This window comes from Nansenia antarctica (assembly GCF_963989245.1).
Source record: "Nansenia antarctica genome assembly, chromosome: 4".
NCBI lineage: Eukaryota > Metazoa > Chordata > Actinopteri > Argentiniformes > Microstomatidae > Nansenia > Nansenia antarctica.
The window spans coordinates 6,808,044-6,827,709 of record NC_137689.1 but is presented as its reverse complement, the minus strand read 5'-3'; the positions used below and the strand labels follow the sequence as shown (position 1 = coordinate 6,827,709).

At 46.5% G+C, this 19,666-nt stretch overlaps 1 protein-coding gene across 1 annotated transcript in view; it reads left to right on the top strand.

The window, feature by feature from the left end:
• The first annotated feature begins 6,242 nt into the window (after window positions 1-6,242).
• dennd2b (DENN domain containing 2B) overlaps window positions 6,243-19,666 on the top strand; it is a 54,675-nt gene continuing 41,251 nt past the window's right edge. The window contains exons 1-2 of the mRNA XM_080528093.1: window positions 6,243-6,371; window positions 18,461-18,562. Coding sequence (XP_080384219.1) covers window positions 18,489-18,562 — 74 coding nt within the window. The 5' untranslated portion in view covers window positions 6,243-6,371; window positions 18,461-18,488. The remainder of the gene's footprint in view (window positions 6,372-18,460; window positions 18,563-19,666) is intronic.

The following is a 19,666-nucleotide window of genomic DNA, read 5'->3' as shown; positions in this document are numbered from 1 at the left end:
ATATATACCGTCACAACTTAAATCTTTCCGAAGAGGATCAGGGGGATGCTGCGATCATACTGGCCGCGTTGGAGAAGTATTTCAAACCTACCAAGAACACAATATATGAAAGGTACGTCTTCGGGAGCTGCAAACAGGAGGAAGGAGAATCTATAGACGGTTTTGTGACCAGGCTGAGAGAAAGGGCAGCAACCTGTGAGTACGGACAGTTAAGAGATGAGATGATTCGTGACAAAATTGTACTGGGTGTTGGTAACGAGAGCATAAGGCGCAGATTGCTTAGAGAAAAGCAACTGACGTTGATCACAGCAATTGACATGTGCCGCGCAACGGAGCAGACAGACATTCGTATGAGAGCGATGGAGATAGCGAGTCCTCCGCACGTAGAAGCGGTGCTCGCCGTTGCTAGGCAACAATCTAGGCAACAACAATCCAGGCAAAACCAATGGAGGCAGAGCAATTCACCCAGAGCTGTAGACGCAGGCTATGCATGTAAATACTGTGGCAACTCGCATGCAAGGGGCAGAGATCACTGCCCAGCATTCGGAAAACAATGCAAATCATGTGGAGTAAATAATCACTTTGCTAAAGTGTGTCAAAAAAGCAAAAGACCCACTGAGGGAAAGATACACTGCATGGAAAATACAGCTGAGAGCTCAGAACAAAACAGTGAGGAAGACATATACATGCATGAGTCAATTGGTGCAGTGCAAGCCAAAGGGAAGAAATGGTTTGTAACATTACGTTTTCACAACAAGCCACAGCAATGTCAGTTGGACTCTGGAGCGACATGCAATGTCATGAGCCTTCATGACAAGAAAAGGCTGGCACCCAACGCACCACTCTGCCCAAGTGAGGCTAGACTAAAGCTGTACTCCGGGGAAACACTGAGCTCCATAGGCATCTTTGAGACAGAATGTAGAGTAAGAGGTCAAACATACAAGCTCTCATTTGAAATAGTTAAGTCTAGGCAAAATCCTCTCCTGTCAGGCTCTACCTGTGAACGCCTAGGTCTCATGCAGTTCACAATCCCTGAGGATGTGCTCAAAGTGGAACATGCACAGCCTGGAGCCCTAACCAAGGAGCAGCTGACTAACAAATACAGTGATGTATTCAACTCACCTGTGGAATCTCTACCCGGGGAGGTCCACTTTGACCTAGATCCCAGGGTTCCTACAGTTCAATGTGCCCCTCGCAATGTTCCCATTGCAATGAAAGCAGCAGTCAAAGCCCAGCTGGACAAGTACGAGGCTGACGGCCACATGGCGCCGGTCACAGACCCAACTGATTGGATCAGCAACATGGTTATTGTAAAAAAAACAGACAAGCTCAGACTATGTATAGATCCTAAGTTCCTGAACAAGGCCCTAAAGCGCTCTCATTACATCATGCCTACTCTGGATGATGTCCTGTACAAACTACCGAAGGCAAGAGTATTCACCTTAGTGGATGCCCGAGATGCATTTCTACAATGCAGACTTGACTACGAGAGCAGCCTCATGACCACATTCTGGACCCCCTGGGGGAGGAAACGCTGGCTTAAGCTACCATTCGGAGTGTCTGTGGCACCCGAGGTGTATCAGCGAAAACAACACGAGCTCCTGGCTGGACTCAAGGGCATCGAGCCCATTGCGGACGACATCCTGGTTGTGGGTTGTGGGGACACAGACAAAGAGGCTGAGAGTGACCATGATGTCAAGCTTTTGGCACTGATGGAACGCTGCCGTGAGGTCAAGCTGCGGCTAGGGTTGAAGAAGCTGCAGTTCAAAGTAGCTGAGGTCCAGTTTCACGGCCACATCCTCTCATCCACAGGGCTGAAGCCTGACCCAGAGAAGGTGAGGGCCATCATCGAAATGCCCAATCCAACTGACGCAAAAGGGGTGCAGCGTCTGATTGGCTTTGCCAACTACTTGGCCAAATTCATGCCACACTTATCAAGTGTCTGTGAGCCGTTGCGACGCTTGCTGGACAAGGAAACTTCCTGGCATTGGCTACCCAAACACGAGGCGGCAGTTCAAGAACTCAAGTCTCTAGCTACAACCATGCCTGTCCTGCGCTACTATGATGTGACCAAGCCAATCACAGTCCAGAGCGACGCCAGCCAGAATGGTCTCGGATGCTGCCTCATGCAGGAAGGACAGCCCATCGCGTTCGCTTCGAGAGCTCTTACCCCCACAGAAAAGAACTACGCACAGATTGAGAAAGAGTGTCTCAGCATCGTCTTCGCCTGTCAGAGGTTTCACTACTATCTATATGGCCGCGACCTGATCACAGCGGAGACAGACCATAAGCCCCTAATCTCCATTTTCAGCAAACCTCTCCTCAACGCTCCCAAGAGGCTTCAGAGCATGCTCATGACCTTACAGAACTACAGTCTGACGGTCATCTACAAACCAGGGCCTGAAATGTTCATCAGCGACACGCTCAGCAGAGCAACAGCAGGATGCACCGGCAGAGGAACAACCTACCAGCGGCACGCTATCTGCTCCCTGCAACAAGAGCAAGAGGAGATACAGCATGTGAACCAGGCAGACTACTTGAATGTAAGTGACCAGCGTCTCGAACAAATCAGGCTGCACACTGACCGAGATGAATGCCTGCAGGCACTTAAGTCCACAGTTCTCATAGGCTGGCCAGATGTGAGAGAAGAAGCACCTCTCATTACCAGAGAATACTGGCCTTACAGAGATGAAGTCAGTGTACAGAATGGTGTTCTATTCCGGGGGCAGAAAGTCATCATCCCAAAATCACTACGCCCAGAGATGCTTACGCGCATTCATTCAAGTCACACAGGAGGAGACGCATGCTACCGACATGCTCGAGAGACATTGTACTGGCCGAACATGCAGGCAGAGATAAAGGATTTTGTGGGCACCTGCTCAACCTGCAATGAGTATGCTCACAAACAGCAAAAGGAGACCATGCTCTCACATGAACTGCCCACCAGGCCGTGGCAAATTCTGAGCATGGACCTGTTCAGTCATAGGCGGAAGGACTATCTTATTATAGTCGACCACTATTCTGACTTTTGGGAAGTTGAGCTCCTCCCTGACTTATCTGCAGAGACAGTCATCAAGCGATGGAAGGCACAGTTCGCTCGGCATGGCCAGCCAGAGAGGGTCATCACAGACAATGGCCCACAATTTACCTCTCAGTTCTCACGTTTTGCCTCTGAATGGGAGTTTGAGCATGTGACCTCCTCTCCAAGGCACCCGAAAGCAAACGGCAAGGCAGAGTCGGCCGTCAAGATTGCAAAGAATCTGTTGCGCAAGGCTATGCGTGACAGTGACGACCCCTGGAAGGCCATACTACACTGGAGAAATACTCCCACCGAAAGCATGAACAGCAGCCCGGCACAACGTCTCATGTCTCGTCGGCTGAAGACCTCTATTCCAGTGACAAACAAGCTGCTGGAACCAGTCGTTGTGGTAGGAGTCACTGAAAAGCTGCGCCACAGGAGGCAGCTTGCCAAGTCTTTCTATGACCGGTCCGCCCGGGACCTGCCGGAGCTGGCAGTCGGGGAAACCGTCCGAATGAAGCCTCTGCCTAGTGACAACACTGGCATCTGGAGGGCTGGGACCTGCCTCCGCAGGGTTGCACCGAGATCGTACCTGGTGGATGTCGACGGCTCCCTCTATCGACGCAACAGGGTGGACCTCAGAGTAGCCGAGCCGACTGCTACTCCGACCTACGAAGAGAATGACCCTGTGCCAGAGAGTACCGCTGCAGAGGCTCCCCCAACTGTGGCCGAGCCGAGCCCGGTCAGGTTCACACCTAGGACCTCACCTAGTCCAATTGGCACAGCACCATTTGAGGGACGCGCATACACTAGGGCTGGACGGCTGTCTAAGCCACCTGTGAGACTCAATTTGTAACCTAAACTATATAGGGCTGTTGCCATAAAATAAAAATGGAAACAATTAAAAAGGAAAGACACAGAGAATACAGAAGTTAACAGAGACTGTTGTTACATTTTATATAAGAACAAACGTTGGTTATTTTTGCACTAGATTACTTTTGTTATTTCTAAGTTCTAAGGTGTTTGTGTTCACTTGGAAAAGGAGGATGTTACGGGTCTACTTAGATCGATGCCATCGGCTATCGACTTGTTTGCTTGTTTCTGCATGACCCGTGTGTAGGTGCCTGTTCCCTCCATCTTGATATTACATGGCTGAACTTGATACACGTCTCTGTCATCATTGCTGCATCATACCATACACAAACAGCCGCTCCATGGGGCGGCTGTGGCGCAGGAGGTAGAGCTGGCGTCTAATGATCGCAAGGTTGGCAGATCGGCGCTTTGAGTCCCGGCTGGCCACATGTCGAAGTGTCCTTGGGCAAGACACTGAACCCCAAATTGCTCCCAGTGAGCGGGCCGGCGCCTTGCATGGTAGCTTGCCGCCATTGGTGTGTGAATGTGTGTGCGAATGGGTGAATGAGAGGCCGTTGTAAAGCTATATAAGTCCATTTACCATGACTAGTGCATTCTGGGACATCAGGCATCAAGTCTTGGTTGTACGTGGTTGTGAATCCAAACTAACGGAGCGACACGCTGACATGGCTGCGGACTTCCTGCAGACTGGACGATAGGCCCGCCATATCAGATGTCATGTTTAGCGACTTCCCTTGTTCCCAAGTCTGCAGGACGATAGTAAACCCCAGGGGCTGGGAAGGGAGGCACGGGGGGGGGGGGCGGGGGCACAGTGTGACATACATGACACATGTCTGGGGACTGGACAGAACTGTGGTGTGGATGTTTTATTACAGCCGTAGCCAGTCTGCTCTGAGAGAGACCTTACTTACATTTGATCCATCTGCCGTTGCTGTTGATCAGAGAGATCGTCTAATCTGGCCAGTCAGAGAGCTGCTTTTTTGGGTCAACTGTCAAGTCATGTTTGTTTGTTTGATCATTAGTCCTTGAACTCTGGAGCAGATATGGCTGTTTGGCCGGGCTTCACGCTCGCCCTGCATCTCCCTGTGCTGTGGAGAGGGGACCTTGGTGCCTGACTGGAATTTGGTTCCCTTGAACTTGTGTTTTTTTGTTATATTATTGGGTTTGTTTGTTTGCTTTTTGTACAAGACTTTCATCACTAAAAGTGTACTGCTTTTAGATATTGTGTAGAAAAAATGTCAGTAGCACCAGATTACTGGTTGTTGGTGGTTGATGGTTATATACTGTATATGTATATGTATATATATGTATATGTTTAAAGAGTATATTTTCCTTTGATTACAAATAATTAAAGCCCTTCGTCAAACGCAGCACGTGATACTCTTGAACCGCACGGCTTGTTAAAAAAGTACATGTCACTTGGAAGCAACCGACACTTAAAAAACCAGACACATACTTGGGGGTATGGTGATCTTCCTACCAGGCATCCTGCAACCCCTTGGGTGTTGTTTAGTCTGGAAGGCACTGGCAGTGTTGTTCCTCAACAGCTTGTTGGGGATAGCAGAGTCGGGGATAGCAGAGACGCGGGGTTAAGCCCAGCTTGAGCCCTCTTATAAAACCAAGCAGACAGTGACAGGATTCACACGGACATCCAGCAAGGGAAACACGTCTGCTAGAGATCTCAGTGGTTTTCCTGCTTTTGTTCTTTGGCTACACCCTCCTTCACACCCATAAAGCAGTGTTTTAGAGAGAGAGAGAGAGAGAGAGAGAGAGAGAGAGAGAGAGAGAGAGAGAGAGAGAGAGAGAGAGAGAGAGAGAGAGAGAGAGAGAGAGAGAGAGAGAGAGAGAGAGAGAGAGAGAGAGAGAGAGAGAGAGAGAGAGAGAGAGAGAGAGAGAGAGAGAGAGAGAGAGAGAGAGAGAGAGAGAGAGAGAGAGAGGCAGGTGGAAAAATAATGCTATAGCTTGTGTATTATTTTCCCTTTGGTATTATGACTTGGCTATTAGGGGAACATATAAAATAGAATAGTGTTTGGTGCAACTTTACAATCATCAACATGATTCTGACTCTTAAGTCATTCTAAGAACAATAATCTTGAGCGATATATTCAGAGATAGATAGATAGATAGATAGATAGATAGACCCCGATACATGCCACTAGGCTACATACAATAGACAAGGGAGTCTGTTTGGGAGCTTGTGTGGGTTTGAGAGAGAAAGGAATGGGGCCAAATCTAGTGAAGTGGGGGGTCAAACAACCCATCTCCATGGAGACTAGTCCAACCCCCGGCTTACAGCAGTCTGGAGGAGGGAGGAGGGTTTGGGTTGGAAAGATATGACTCTCAGTTCAGTGGGAAAGCGGCAGGTATCCGGCAAAAAAAGTATTTACAACAATTTAAACTAACGGAATTGATAATTGCAGGAGAGGAGGAAAAAAACCCACATATGAAAATGGCTGTGGAAACGAGACGCCATTTGGAGGTAAAAAAAGGCGGTCCGCTTTGTGAAGTTTGTTACTTTGTTTCAGGACAGTCTGTAAATGTTTAGCAACAAAAGTGTCCGATTGCCATTATTAGACAAGACGCTCGGAGATTGGCACCGGTTCATGTTGCGCTTATTATCAAATATGCCGATTGTATCAAATGGTAAACAAAGTTGTCCGTGTAATGTTTTAATACCGCAGGAACATTTCGCCGTATTCCCGTAGCTTAATAACAGCTTTTTGTGGCATAACATTATTGTTCTCAACTCTTTCTTATAGAACTCTTGAGTCAAATAATACAATTGGGCACATGCCACATTTCAAATGGTGTGTGTGTCTATGTGAAACACAAGAAAATGAACCAAGGGGTTTTTACATCCGAGACAGATTGTAATAATTAATTATAATAATTAATAATAAATAATTTGTGCATTTGTGCATTGTGAATGTCCGGAGGCTGTTCTAACTCCTCCAGTGGACTGAACCTCCTCTCCCAGGGGGGCATCTCTCTCTGGGGTAAGATGTGGTGGTTAGTGTTTGCCCAGGATTTGCTCAAGGGTAGCCTTACCTCCTGCTATCACTGCAAAGACAAGTCACTGCAGCTGCGAGAGGCTCTCTTTTTCTTGAACATTTTTCCTCCTGAACAGACTGTCTATTGTGCATAATCTAACAATGACCTTTCCTTCTCATTGGACTGGATTGTCAGCACAACGATTTGGGAGGAGGAGGCCGAGGCCCCCCTCTGTTCTCTGTCCAGTGCTTACGTAACAAACAAGGGCTGATGGTGGGATGTCACCAGATGCCAAAGCTGTCATGGATCACACATTTATGTGTTTAAATAGCCTACCTACACACCTAGTTAAAAAGGTTAGCCCTCATAGCATAATTGCCTAAGTCATGCTTCACTTGTGGCCAGCCGAGCCATCTTTGTATGTAGTGTGTCAGAAATGCCAGATGTCAAAGAGATGACAGAGTGATTTTGGAATGTAACAAGCATTCTGACAAACTGATGGCATAGGCACATAATGCACAGTGAATCAGCAGTGTTAGGAGAGTAGAGTTAGGCAGATATCTCAATTTGACCACAATATGACTTAGGCAATTATGCTATGAGGCATGAACGAAAGGTTAGTGGTGTTTATGTCCACACCTCATCCAGATAAAACGCTAAAACCGGGAACTTTCTGGTGCTTTTTGCACCACCGTGTTCGTCAGCGTAGCCCAAGTCAGACTTCCCATCCAGTTGAAGCTGATAGAAGTGTTGTTAGCCAACCTCAATAATGAGTCTTAACTGTGTGGTTTTGAGACTCACGGTGGTTTGAAACCATGTGACTTTGAACCATCCAAGGCTTCAGAGAGGAACACAGGCCAGAGAGGATGACTGGGTCAAGTCTGTGTCATGCTATTTTCCTGTTTTTGTTGGTGTCTTCCTGTTTTAACCCGTTAGTATTGGGTAGGATGTGTTAACACAAACTACACACACTGTGGATAACACACCTACCGACACACATAGCCTTCTGCTTCACAGAAGAGTCAGAATGGTATGGTTTTTATGACTTTCGATGGACATTGTTTGTCCTTGTTCATCACCTCTGTGTTGAGGGTTAACCGTGTGTCAGTGTTATGCAGCAGTTTCTCTGTCTCCCCCCCCCTTCCTCCCTTTTCTACTCCATTTCATCTCAGCCATTAGTGTGTTTGGCCAACAGATGGCATGACATAGAGAAAATCTATGGCTTTGGAAAATAGCTACGTATGCATAGGGATCCATGTATCCTGTCTTCCTAAAGCTAAAGACTTCCTGTCTTCCTGTCTTCCTAAAGCTTCTCCACCTCTAGCAGCACAACCCTCTACATTTCCTGTCAATGCTTGACAGTTGTTTGTTTGGAATAATGGATGGAGGGACCTAGTTTATGCTGTTGGGTACCTTTATTCAATAAGATGGGTCACGCTGTTTCAGTATATCCCTTGTTCAAATAACACCAATCCCAATTATTCTAAAACGTTTGGCATAGAAAACACTATGGGTTAGGGTTAGTCTTGTTGTTAGTTAGTCAGACTTGTTAGGTAGTCAGACTTGTTAGGTAGTCTTGTTTGGGAGTCCTCTCAGAGGCACTGTTATACACCTGTTGACTGGGTGTTCAGTGGCCAGTGCATGGCAGTGTTTCCTGTTGACTGGGTGTTCAGTGGCCAGTGCATGGCAGTGTTTCCAGCCTCAGTTGACATGTAAAGGCTCCTTGTAAGGTAAACTGCTTGTGACCCGCAGTAAGGGCTGCGACGCTGGCACTCAGGCTACAACTGGATGTCTCCTAGTCACTGTCTCCATTTACAGGACTAACCCTAACCCTACCACCATCCCTTATATGTGACTTCATATCTCCTTTATGGACTGATGGCTTAAAAGGACACATTTGACATTTCACATCCAAGTTTATTCTGTTTTCCTATATATCCTAAACAAAGGCCCAATCCCAGTTCACCCCTACAGATTTTGCGCTTTCACGTGTAGGGTAGGGGTGTCCCAATTCTTGTTTTCATGTAGGGGTAGGGCTATATAGCCCTTGAGACGTAGATTTTTTAAAGACCTCACTACAAAGGTAGCCACAAGCCGAGGGTTATGAAATCCCAGAATGCCTTGCGAATCGCCGGCACGGTAGTGAAATGAGGAAAACAAGAAGCAGGAAAAGAAAACCACAAATGTAGTTACGCTTGTTACCACTCCTCTAATATCAGTGCAGACTGGCAGGGAAGGAGCAGGGTTGCTGGCCTACAGAGCACCGCTATTCTGTCATGAAGTGGTGGGTGAAACTTAAGTTGTGAATGAATCCAGAGCATCAATGCTTTTCTATGACACTACTGATGACGTATCAGGGTCTTGAAGGGTTGTCCCATTTCATAGGGAAAGATTTCAACCACCTCTTGTGGCTCTGTTCAGAGGGCTTGGCTCCAAAGTGAGTGGCACTCCAAAATGAGCCGTAGGGGTAGGAAAGGGTTAGGGTTAGGGTGCAAACCATCTGTTACATACAGTAGATGAGAGCTCAAATCACCTCAGGGCGATAATAGAAAGAAATGTTGAACAAACTATACAACTATGAGCGTTGATGTCTAAACACCTTTTTTTTTAAAACACCTTTAAAGAGTTTTTCTGGTATGCTTTTCCATGTTTGTACAGAAGTCAAAGCCTATTCTGATGATGGAAGATGGTTGAGAAATGTATTTCTCACTTCATTTCCTTAAGGAATTGCTTTTATTTGACAGCCAATTTGATATGAATATAATATGTTCTGATGAATTTCACAGTTTGATCCTCATGGAAATGCCCTTCAGCTTTCACAAACCTTCAAACTGGTGATCCATAAATGTATGAATACATGAAAAAGTAGTGGTGAACAGTGAGTATCAGAAGAGCTACACATTATCTCCTGACATACGTGAAGTCAAAGCCTGTGTGTCAAAAGTCAGCACAATGACTGATCCCAGTCATCCCAAAGAGATCAGATCCCAGTCTCCCAGGTGCCTCAGTTCAAACGGACACAAACCTGTTTTCCACACGCCAGCTCTGACAGCTGTGCATGAGCTCGCGTCAGGCCAGCCAGGTTGCAGAGAAAAACCTTTCATTCCTACTACTTCACAAAGAGCAGATCTGCCATTATTATTGCCTTGAAGAACAAAAAAAAAAAAGAGCAAAAGAAAAAGGAGAGAACTGTAAACAGATGAAAGATGGAGAGAATGAAAAGAAAAAAGGGGGCTCAAAGAATTGGTTCCATCTGGTAGCGCCGGCCCAGAGCTGCGGTGGTGGTAGAGGAGTGGTGGGTATTGTGTAGGAGGGTGTGTGGGGGGGGGGGGGTGTAGGGGAGGTGTAGGGAGGTGTAGGGGGGGGCGGAGGGAGGGTAGTGCAGCTGCCAAGAACAGTGTCAACCTGGGGGTGCCCCTGGGCCCGTAAAGACCCCCCCAACGAGGCTCTGTGGAGCTCTGTGGGGCTGGTGCTGAACACTAGAACACTAGAACAGCCGTGCCTTTTGTACCTACTATAAGAGCCGCCTCGGGGGTCAAATGACCATAGTCTTTACAGTGGGAAGCTGCTGTTTACACACGACGATCACTAGTTGGCGCGTCTTGTAAATTAGCCTGCTTCCTACACAGAAAAATGGCAAAATAGCTTTATATAGGCTACTAGCTTATCCTGATGTGATTTTGAAACTGTAAGGATACTGGGTGGTAGAACGCACATATCTAGGAAAAGTCATGAAAGGAGGGTCCTGAAATTTGATCGAGTGCAAAGATATAACATTTTTCTTTACTCACAGGGGTCTTAACCCCTCATGGCGGTTCTAGTGTTTTAAGGGGCCCGGCTGACTGACTGTACTCAGCACACAGCCTCCCTCACAGCAGAGAGACGAGGTCCACTGGACCGGACCGGTTCTGTAGAGGAACCCCTGCCTCCTCACCACTGGTGCTCTAACACCAGTTATAAAGAGACAAAAGCCAGCAGCTGTGTGTGTCTCTGTCTCTCTCTCTGTAGGTGTGTGTCTCTCTCTGTGTGTGTGTGTGTGTGTGTGTGTGTGTGTGTGTGTGTAGGTGTGTCTCTCTGTCTCTCTCTGTAGGTGTGTGTGTCTCTCTGTGTGTGTAGGGGTGTGTGTGTGGGTGGGTGTATCTCTCTCTGTAGGTGTGTGTGTGTCTCTGTGTGTGTGTGTGTGTGTGTGTGTGTGTGTGTAGGTGTGTGTGTGTGTGTGTTAAAATAAAGCTGAGAGCTCTACATGGGCTGCTAATTAACAACAGAGGGTTCGGGCCGGCCCAGGTGGATTGTGGGTAATTTAAAGCTTTCATGTTAACACCCAAGCCCATTTTTCATGTTCGGTTCTCCTCCTCAACCTAAACACGACATGCTTGGTCCATGACGACAGCGGCCCGCATGTAGCTTACACACACCGCATGCACACATGCACACACAGTCCATGCGTCTTCATGTAAAAAAATTTTTTTTATGAGGACCATATGATGTTATGTTAGGGGGCTGAGTGTCTGGAGTGACTCTTCCTCCTCCTTCTACCCCTGGTATTTATGCAGTAATTCAACTCCCACACTCGACACAGACTCACAGCGTCTGACTCGGAGCACCCTTTTCCCCTTCCATACCTCTCTTCCCTTTCTCAGAGAACTCACAGGAGGAGGAGATGGAGAGGGGATGGATGATGATTTTTTTGGAAGACAAGACCAGTGCTAGAAGAACGGGCCTGTTGGATAATATACACAGGGACTGCTCATACCTTCTCATTCTAGGATCGTGATTCGTGACGCCTGGAAAGGGTTGAGATTTCGCAGAGGTGTTCATTCTTGTCTTTTTTTCCCTGGCTTCTTCTTCTTCCCTTCTTTCTTGGCTGTAAAAAGTGAGCAGCCGTGGTGGTTTTTAAAACCTTGGGAGTCTCGACTCTCGCTGATCAGCAGAAACCTGTCTGCCAGAGAGGAGAAGCTGCTGTGAGGTGTAGCAGACAGGAGGAGAACGGAATTAGAACACTGCTTCTATTTCGGGAAGCCATTGTAGTCGGCAGTTTGGTTGTTGATTTTTCCACTCAGCGACGTCGTCGGTTTGGAAACGAGAAACAGAGGCAGGCAGCTAGCTTCTCCTCAGGAGGTTAATTGAAGTTCACCCCCCCCCCCCCCCCTCCTTTGCGATGACGACGACGAGCCTCGACAACGGACGTCATCGCGACCTCCAAACTCATGAGAAAGTGTTGTGGTTGTTGGCCAAAGTGAAATTGATGTCTTCCAGTCAGTCAGTCAGTCAGTTAAGTGCCAGGTGTTGAGCGCTGAGCGCAGGCATGGTGGAGTGTGTAAGTCTTTGATGAATAAGAAGCCCCTTATCATTGGCCCCAGGTGTCCATTCATTCACCCCATTGAAACGTTCACCGATGTGTTGAATGTGAGGGTTTGATGGACAGGACAAATATTAACACATTCCTGCATGTGAGGGGCAGGTCTTTAGTCCTATTGACCTGTCAATGCTGATGGGGACCAACGACCTAGAGGCTCACTCTGACCTGGGGACATTCCACACACACACACGCGCAGGCACGTACACACACACACACACACACACACACACACACGCGCAGGCACGCACGCACACACACACACACACACACACACACACACGCAAACAGGCAAACACACACACGCGCGTGCACACACACACACGCAAACAGGCAAACACACACACGTACACACACACAGACGCACGCGTGCACACACACACCAAACACGATAAAGGACTTACTTTTTAACCATGTCTGCCCTCTCAAGGACATTGAACACAAAGAGCTATTCAGTTCCAGCCCGAACCATCTTATGGGAGGGACATAGACTCTCACTTCATGAATATTATGCTAATGCTACAGAGAAAAATACGCTGTATTCGGCATATTATAGTCTGAATCAATTATTTCCTCTACAATAATGGGCAGAAGTTGTTGTGGCTATACTTAGACTTAAGTATCACAGGTGTAAATAAGGATTTGTTATGACTGCCCGTATAAAAATGCTCTAAAACCCTGCAAACGTTGCAGCTCAAAGTGCTCCAATCATTATATAATCATAATTTAATTATTTAGTAATTTAAAGGCAATATAAAAAAGATGGGGTTTTAGTCTTGACTTGAACATATTTGCTGAGGTTGCATCTCTAATGTAAACTGGCAGTGCATTCCACAATTTGGGTGCATAAAATGAGAATGCAGCCTCGCCAAATCTCTTCTTTTGAGAAACCCAGCGTCAGAAGACCTGAGAGTTCAGGTCAATCAACCATATATGGGGCATTTTGCTTTAGGCTATGGAGTAACGGTATATGGAATATCACATGGTGTGAATGAGTGGTGATGCTGGCATGTGTGGCATGATATGAGTGGGTGGAAAAGGAGTTTGCTGGCAAGTGAATGAGTGATGGGGCTTAGGTCATGACAGCACCTGTTGAAATGGAAGTTGTTTCAGCTAACTGAATCCAAGTATATGCCAAACATTTCATATCTTGTCCTTATCGCTGGAGGATCTAAACTGTAGCCTAACTCTCTCTCTGAGGAACTTGGCATGGGGAAGCGAAACTGCGAACTTGTTGTTGAAAGACCTGTTTTTCTTTCTTGTTTGATATCAAATGATGAGGAGATATTTCGAAGAGATATTTCACACCACATATTCATAACACATGTTTATAGGATGTGAGCTACTTCCTTTAGAACTACTGGAGAACACACACGTAGGCCGAGATCCCAATCACAAGGTGAGAACAGGAATAGAACAACAGACCTCCATTGATGAGGCGCAGGAGGTAGAGCTGCCGTCTAATGATCGCAAGGTTGGCAGATCGGCGGTTCGAGCCCCGACTGGCCACATGTCAAAGTGTCCTTGGGCAAGACACTGAACCCCAAATTGCACCCAGTGAGCGGGCCCGCGCCTTGCATGGTAGCTTGCCATTGGTGTGTGAATGTGTGTGTGAATGGGTGAATGAGAGGCCGTTGTAAAGCGCTTTGGATAAAGGCGCTATATAAGTGCAGTCCATTTACTATTTACCATTTAGAACAGATAATAGTATCTGTTTTTCCACTCAACATTTGTCGAGAAGACCCCTATGTCTAGTTCAATAGAATACGTATTAGCCTCAGTCATGCAGGGGTCAGAGTTCACCACCAGTTCACTTCCTGTTCCAGTGGCCTGCAGACCCCTCTGGCTGTGGGGCATTGTGGGTGTAAATCTTGCCTGCTGTCACCCATGTAAACTTAGCATGACTGTTGGAGAATGCAGCTAGATGGGAGGGCCGCGCGGCGCGATGTGAAGAGAGCAGTTAGCTTCCCTCTGTCATCATCTCAGGCAGAGTCACCTAAAGTTAAGTCAATAGTCAAATGTTAAGTCAATATTCAGATTCCACCTATCAGTTTTTGACAGGTGCATTCCGACACTGATTAACCCCTGTGGTTGAAACAAAGTTTGATGCCTCTGCTGGAGAGCAGCCATTGGTCAATGAGAGTTGAAAAGGAAAGTTCTAAGAAAAGGAGTTCTGTATGGAGTTTTCGGGAAATTTAATATTCTCACAGAACCTGCCTCCACATGCACTTACAGTCACTCTGTTTAGCAGTGTTTAGCTAGTATACACAACCAGCTCTGTCAGTACTACAACTGTCAATGCTGACACCAGGAATCCCTCTCAGCACGAAGCTGTAGTTGTACTCTAATTCCTAAACACAAGGCCAACCGACACACTCTCACTAAGGTTTGACAGTTAGCCTGGCTGGCTAGCGTTTTGACATCTTGAGAGAATCTGGCGTGTTTGATACATTCCCTTCAAAGCTACTGGCCAGAGCTTGCTTGGAGATGGTTGTTTACAGCCTGTTATTGTGATGGTATCAGTCGTCAGGAAGTCAGCTGGCTAACGCCTTGCTGCTGACCCCCTGAAGCGCCATCTTGGAGCTCTCTGACCCAATTATCTCCATTGTTATGAGAGAGGCTGTAAACATATTGTATATCATATCCGGCTAACAGGCGCAAGGTAACCGTTGGTAACAGCATTCTAGAACATGTTAAAGATGTCCACTCAGGACATTCATCTCAACATTTATATTTTTTACTGCATTTCGTTGTCTGGTACTTGTACTCTGCAATGACAATAAAGTTGAATCTAATCTACCGTAATCTAATCTATAACTATGTTTCTTTTTAAACAATTCTCATGTCACCTGTTAGCCTGTTTGTAAAGCACAGGCTGAAACATGCTTCACGTTGCACAAGTGGACCTTACCAGAGGGTAATTTACTTAGCAGAGTATTTACTTAGAAATCACTGCCATTTCCTTCTTGTCAAAGCTCTTTAAGTAAGTATCTGCGTGAAGTCACATTTCTGGAAACTGTATAGAATCTTAGGTAAAACAACAGTCCTGCGCCTCTCTGCTTACTAGAGCCTTTGGGATTGGCAGAGGCAGATGTACATTGGAACGTGTTTTACTGCTGGGTTTATCAGTTTGCTTATCTTGCTAACTTTGACTATTTTCCTAGGACTATTGTATTTACTTCCCAGATGTTACAATTGAAAATGATTTAATGGACCAATATGTTCTCGAGCACAGAGGACAGTATTTATACAGCTGTGCATCTTTCAACAAGTCAATGAAACATATTCAGACTCACTGGCAAAAAAACTAGTTCTCCACTGAATATTTCATCAGGCTGGAGAAGGTATTTAAAAGAAATAGCAATATTTTCAGACATCTGATAGCCTGCCCAAATTGCAATCTAATATTTCACGCGCTTTCATGTTCTACTTTTCTCACACGCCTTTCTCTGGAGATGGGTGACATTGACGAAGACTTCACTAAGTGCCACACCAAATAAGTGTACCTTTGGGTCCTTGTGCCTGTATTCATAGACATTAATATGGAACCTGTGGCCCTGTGTGTTTTTAGTGGTAACATTAGCATCTCTGTGCTAGCAGGGTCAACAGTTTGAAGACCTTTCCCTGCCTGTGCCAAAGGATCAGATTGAATCAAAACAAGTGCAGTTGTTGGGAGCTGTCAGGACAGGCTATTTCCCTGTGTGAGATCAACATTAAGACGTATGCCCTCGTCCTGGCAGTCCTGTGAAACAGGAAGTAGCTGACAGCAGGAATGCTGCGCGTCTCCTCATCTGTCTCTTTCGGGGGGCTCTTAGCTCTACCACTAGTCGGCTGGCTTTTTCATACAACAACTTCCTGTAAACAAGAGGCTTCTGAGAGAAGCTTGGCCAAGCAGCCTCCCATCAGCCACCTCTGATCTCATATTGACCTCCGGCTAAACCGCAACGGGCTCTTTTCATTGGACGAGTTCGAGCGGAGTGGATGTGACTCAGGACTGGTTTTCAGTGCTCAGTGAGGCTGTATTTCTTTTCCCTCACTTTTGGGGCTAGCATCATGTCCAGGGGGTGTACTTGTACATCAAGCTGCCTCACGCTACGGAAACAGGAGATAGGCTCCTGCCCTATGGGCCATTAGGCTCGAGAACCGTCGGTTCTCAAGGCTTCTTATTTACTTTACTTTGGGGGCTTGGATGAGAAAAAGGCCTTTGGTTTGAACGGAGGAGGAGAACACAGTGAAGTGCAGAAGGGGAACCTGGGCCTGAGCGTCCAGGAAGTGTTGATGATGATGAGGTGGAATGGCAGCAGGGTGTTTGCTGATGATAAATGGACTGACTTATAGCGCCTTATTCCAAAGCGCTTTACAATGGCCTCTTATTGGTGGCAAGCTGCCATGCAAGGTGCCGGCCCGCTCATTGGGAGCAATTTGGGGTTCAGTGTCTTGCTCAAGGACACCTCGACACATGGCCAGCCGGGGATTGAACCGCCGACCTTGCGAGAATTAGACGCTGGCTCTTCCTCCTGAGCCACAGCCGCCCCTGCTGATGTTTGCCCATCGCACTAAAAGCCACAGAAGAAGAGATTAACATAACTGGGTTTAGAGAGTCCCCCTATAGATAGTTGTTTAACTAGATTTTAACAACTGTTCAACTGACTATCCACTAAGCCTAACCTTAACCCTAGCAAGTTATTACCTATCAATAGAGTTGCAGTTGATAGTTTGTTGGAAGTGCAAGCATCTGTAGACCATAAAGGCATGGAGCACTATCCAAATAAAAAGAGTCCTAAAATGAATCTGGACACCACTTTAATACAAGATAATATACACATCTGTGTTAATGATCTAGTGGGGGGGAAATAATGATGTTAAAATTCATATGAATGAAATAAAAATCATATGAGGTACATTATCATGCAGAGAAGTATGCATGTCATTACCTCTGATTAAATTTGATGTTGATCAGAGTAGTGTAATGGCCCATTTGGCTGTTAGGCGGTGTATGAAAACATGGCTCTCTCAGTGTTTAGCTTGAGTCCTGAGAGTCTTCAACACACAAACCACAACTCTCCTACGTCGCGTATAAAACTAATATCTGCTATAAAAACACAGATTTCTGTTTCTGCTTCTCCTCTAGGTGACCACTTCATGGGAAAAAGCAATCACCGTTTAATGACCCAAGAGAGCAACTTAAATCTGTTCATCTTGGCTGTCCTACTCAAACAGAGATTCATACAAACATGACACACACACACACACACACACGGTCGTTCCCATCAGAAGTGTGAATGAGTGTCTCCTATCTGTAGTTTCCTCCACTCTCTCTTTGCGAATACTTGCTCGTTTTATACTGAAAGATGATTTTAAGGGGTGCAACGTAATCTAGATATCCCTCCACTCTGTAATACGTCTTAAAGTTTTGCGCTCTCTTAATACAGTAACGACGGACATGACATTCGATATTTCTTTTAAAACAAGCACAGATCCCTGTCCAACTTGGCCTGAATAATTCAGAAATATTTCTGTGGTTTCTGTGGTAACCTAGAGGGTTTTCTCTTGTGTTGTCAGACATTGGGCCAGTCTCTGTTCACAGCAGTGACCTCATGAGTGGTGCATTTCCATTCATCTGTTAAAAGAGCCTAGCTAGCTTGGTGGAGGTTCAGAGCGAGCAGAGAGCTCAGGGCTGTTCTACGAGAACAGGGCCGTGTCGCAGTTGTAGCCTGTTGCTGTTGTGTTTACTCACACTCTGGAATCCAGTGAAGTCATACTGTACATCTGATATCTGATTTGTATATCTGATATATCGCTCCCATGGTGGGGATTCAAAGCTCCATATTTGTCATGGTTTTGTACAAATATGCACAGAGCGGATTGACTCACTTGCTCTCTCTTTTCTCATGGTCTCAAATCATCAAAACCTCGTGTTACACTTCTTTTCCAAGGACTACATTTCCTACAAGTTCATTTTATTAACATGAACACTACGAATTGTGTTGTGAACTGTGTACCGTACACTAACAATTGTTGTGAATTAAGCACACTCTCTACTTAACCCTCATACCGAAAACCTGTGCAATTACTTATCAAGTTGTCAAAGTAAAGTGGTTTAGCATTACGAAAAACACAGAAAGAAGCACGTATCCTGTGTAATGTGTTCCACATCTGTATGTCGTACTGTTATAGTATGTGTTTCATCTTGTGTTTCGTTCTGTCCGTCTGTCAAACAGGTGAGCGGGCGGTCTGCCGAGGGTGACTATGACTGCCAACAAGAACTCCAAGGCTGCTCCGCGTACCGGAGGGGCTAAGGTACCCCGGGACCTACCTGACAGGTCAGTGACAGCCTCTGTCTGCATGGGGGGAGGGAGGGAGGGAGGGGAGGGAAGGAGGGAGGGAGGGAGGGTAAGGAGGAAGGGAGAGAGAGGGAGAGAGAGGGAGAGAGAGGGAGAGGAGGGAGGGAGGGAGGGAGGGAGGGGAGGGAGGGAGGGAGGGGAGGGGAGGGAGGGGAGGGCAGGGAAGGGCGGGGAGGGAGGGAGGGAGGGGAGAGGAGGGAGAGAGAGAGGGGAGGGAGAGAGAGAGGGAGGGAGGGAGGGGAGGGAGGGGAGGGAGGAGGGGAGGGAGGGGATGTCTGTCAACATGGCTGCACTATGATGATCAGTAGTCATCATCACAGGTGCTCATGTCTTGTTGTTGCCTCAGATGGGACTATTACGTCAGGGAGCGTGGGAAGGTGGGAAGGTTTGATGACTGATGCGGCGTGTCATTGGATTGCACACAGTCACGTCTTGATGCTGATTGCAGCAGTGGGCGTGTGGAAAATAAATACACTTGTGACTACTGTGTTATAACTATAATTCATGAGGAAATACTGTACAGCACTGGACGGTCAAAAGTTTGGACACATTTCCCCATGTCAGTTGAGCAACCGTGTACAGTACCGGTCAAAAGTTTGGACACACTTCCCCATTCAGTTGAATCATGGGAAAATGTGTCCAAACTTTTGTCTGGTACTGTGTACATGGTTGCTCTACTCTGTCATCTACTCTGTCAACATCTCTCTAAACATCAATACCGCCCCCCGATCTAGAGACTCAAGACTCACTACTTAAAACTCACTACTGTCGTGAACTAGACTACTGAGATGTTCTGATGTGTTATATATAGTATGAATGTCTGTCTTTAAATGTGTGCGGTTATGAATGTTGGACGTCCTCCATGTTTATTTTGTTTATCTTGTTGTCCTTACCCGTCTGTGTCACCATATTCACATTTAGAGTCCGCGCCCAGGGCGCCCTAAACCGGTGTAGTTTGGTGCGTGTTTTATTATTATAATTTTTTTATTTGTTTTTCAGATTTTATCCCTTTTTCACCCAATTTGGTATCCAATTGAACCCAACCTAGCATCCAATTATCCCCTGCCTATTGCGTAGGATCCG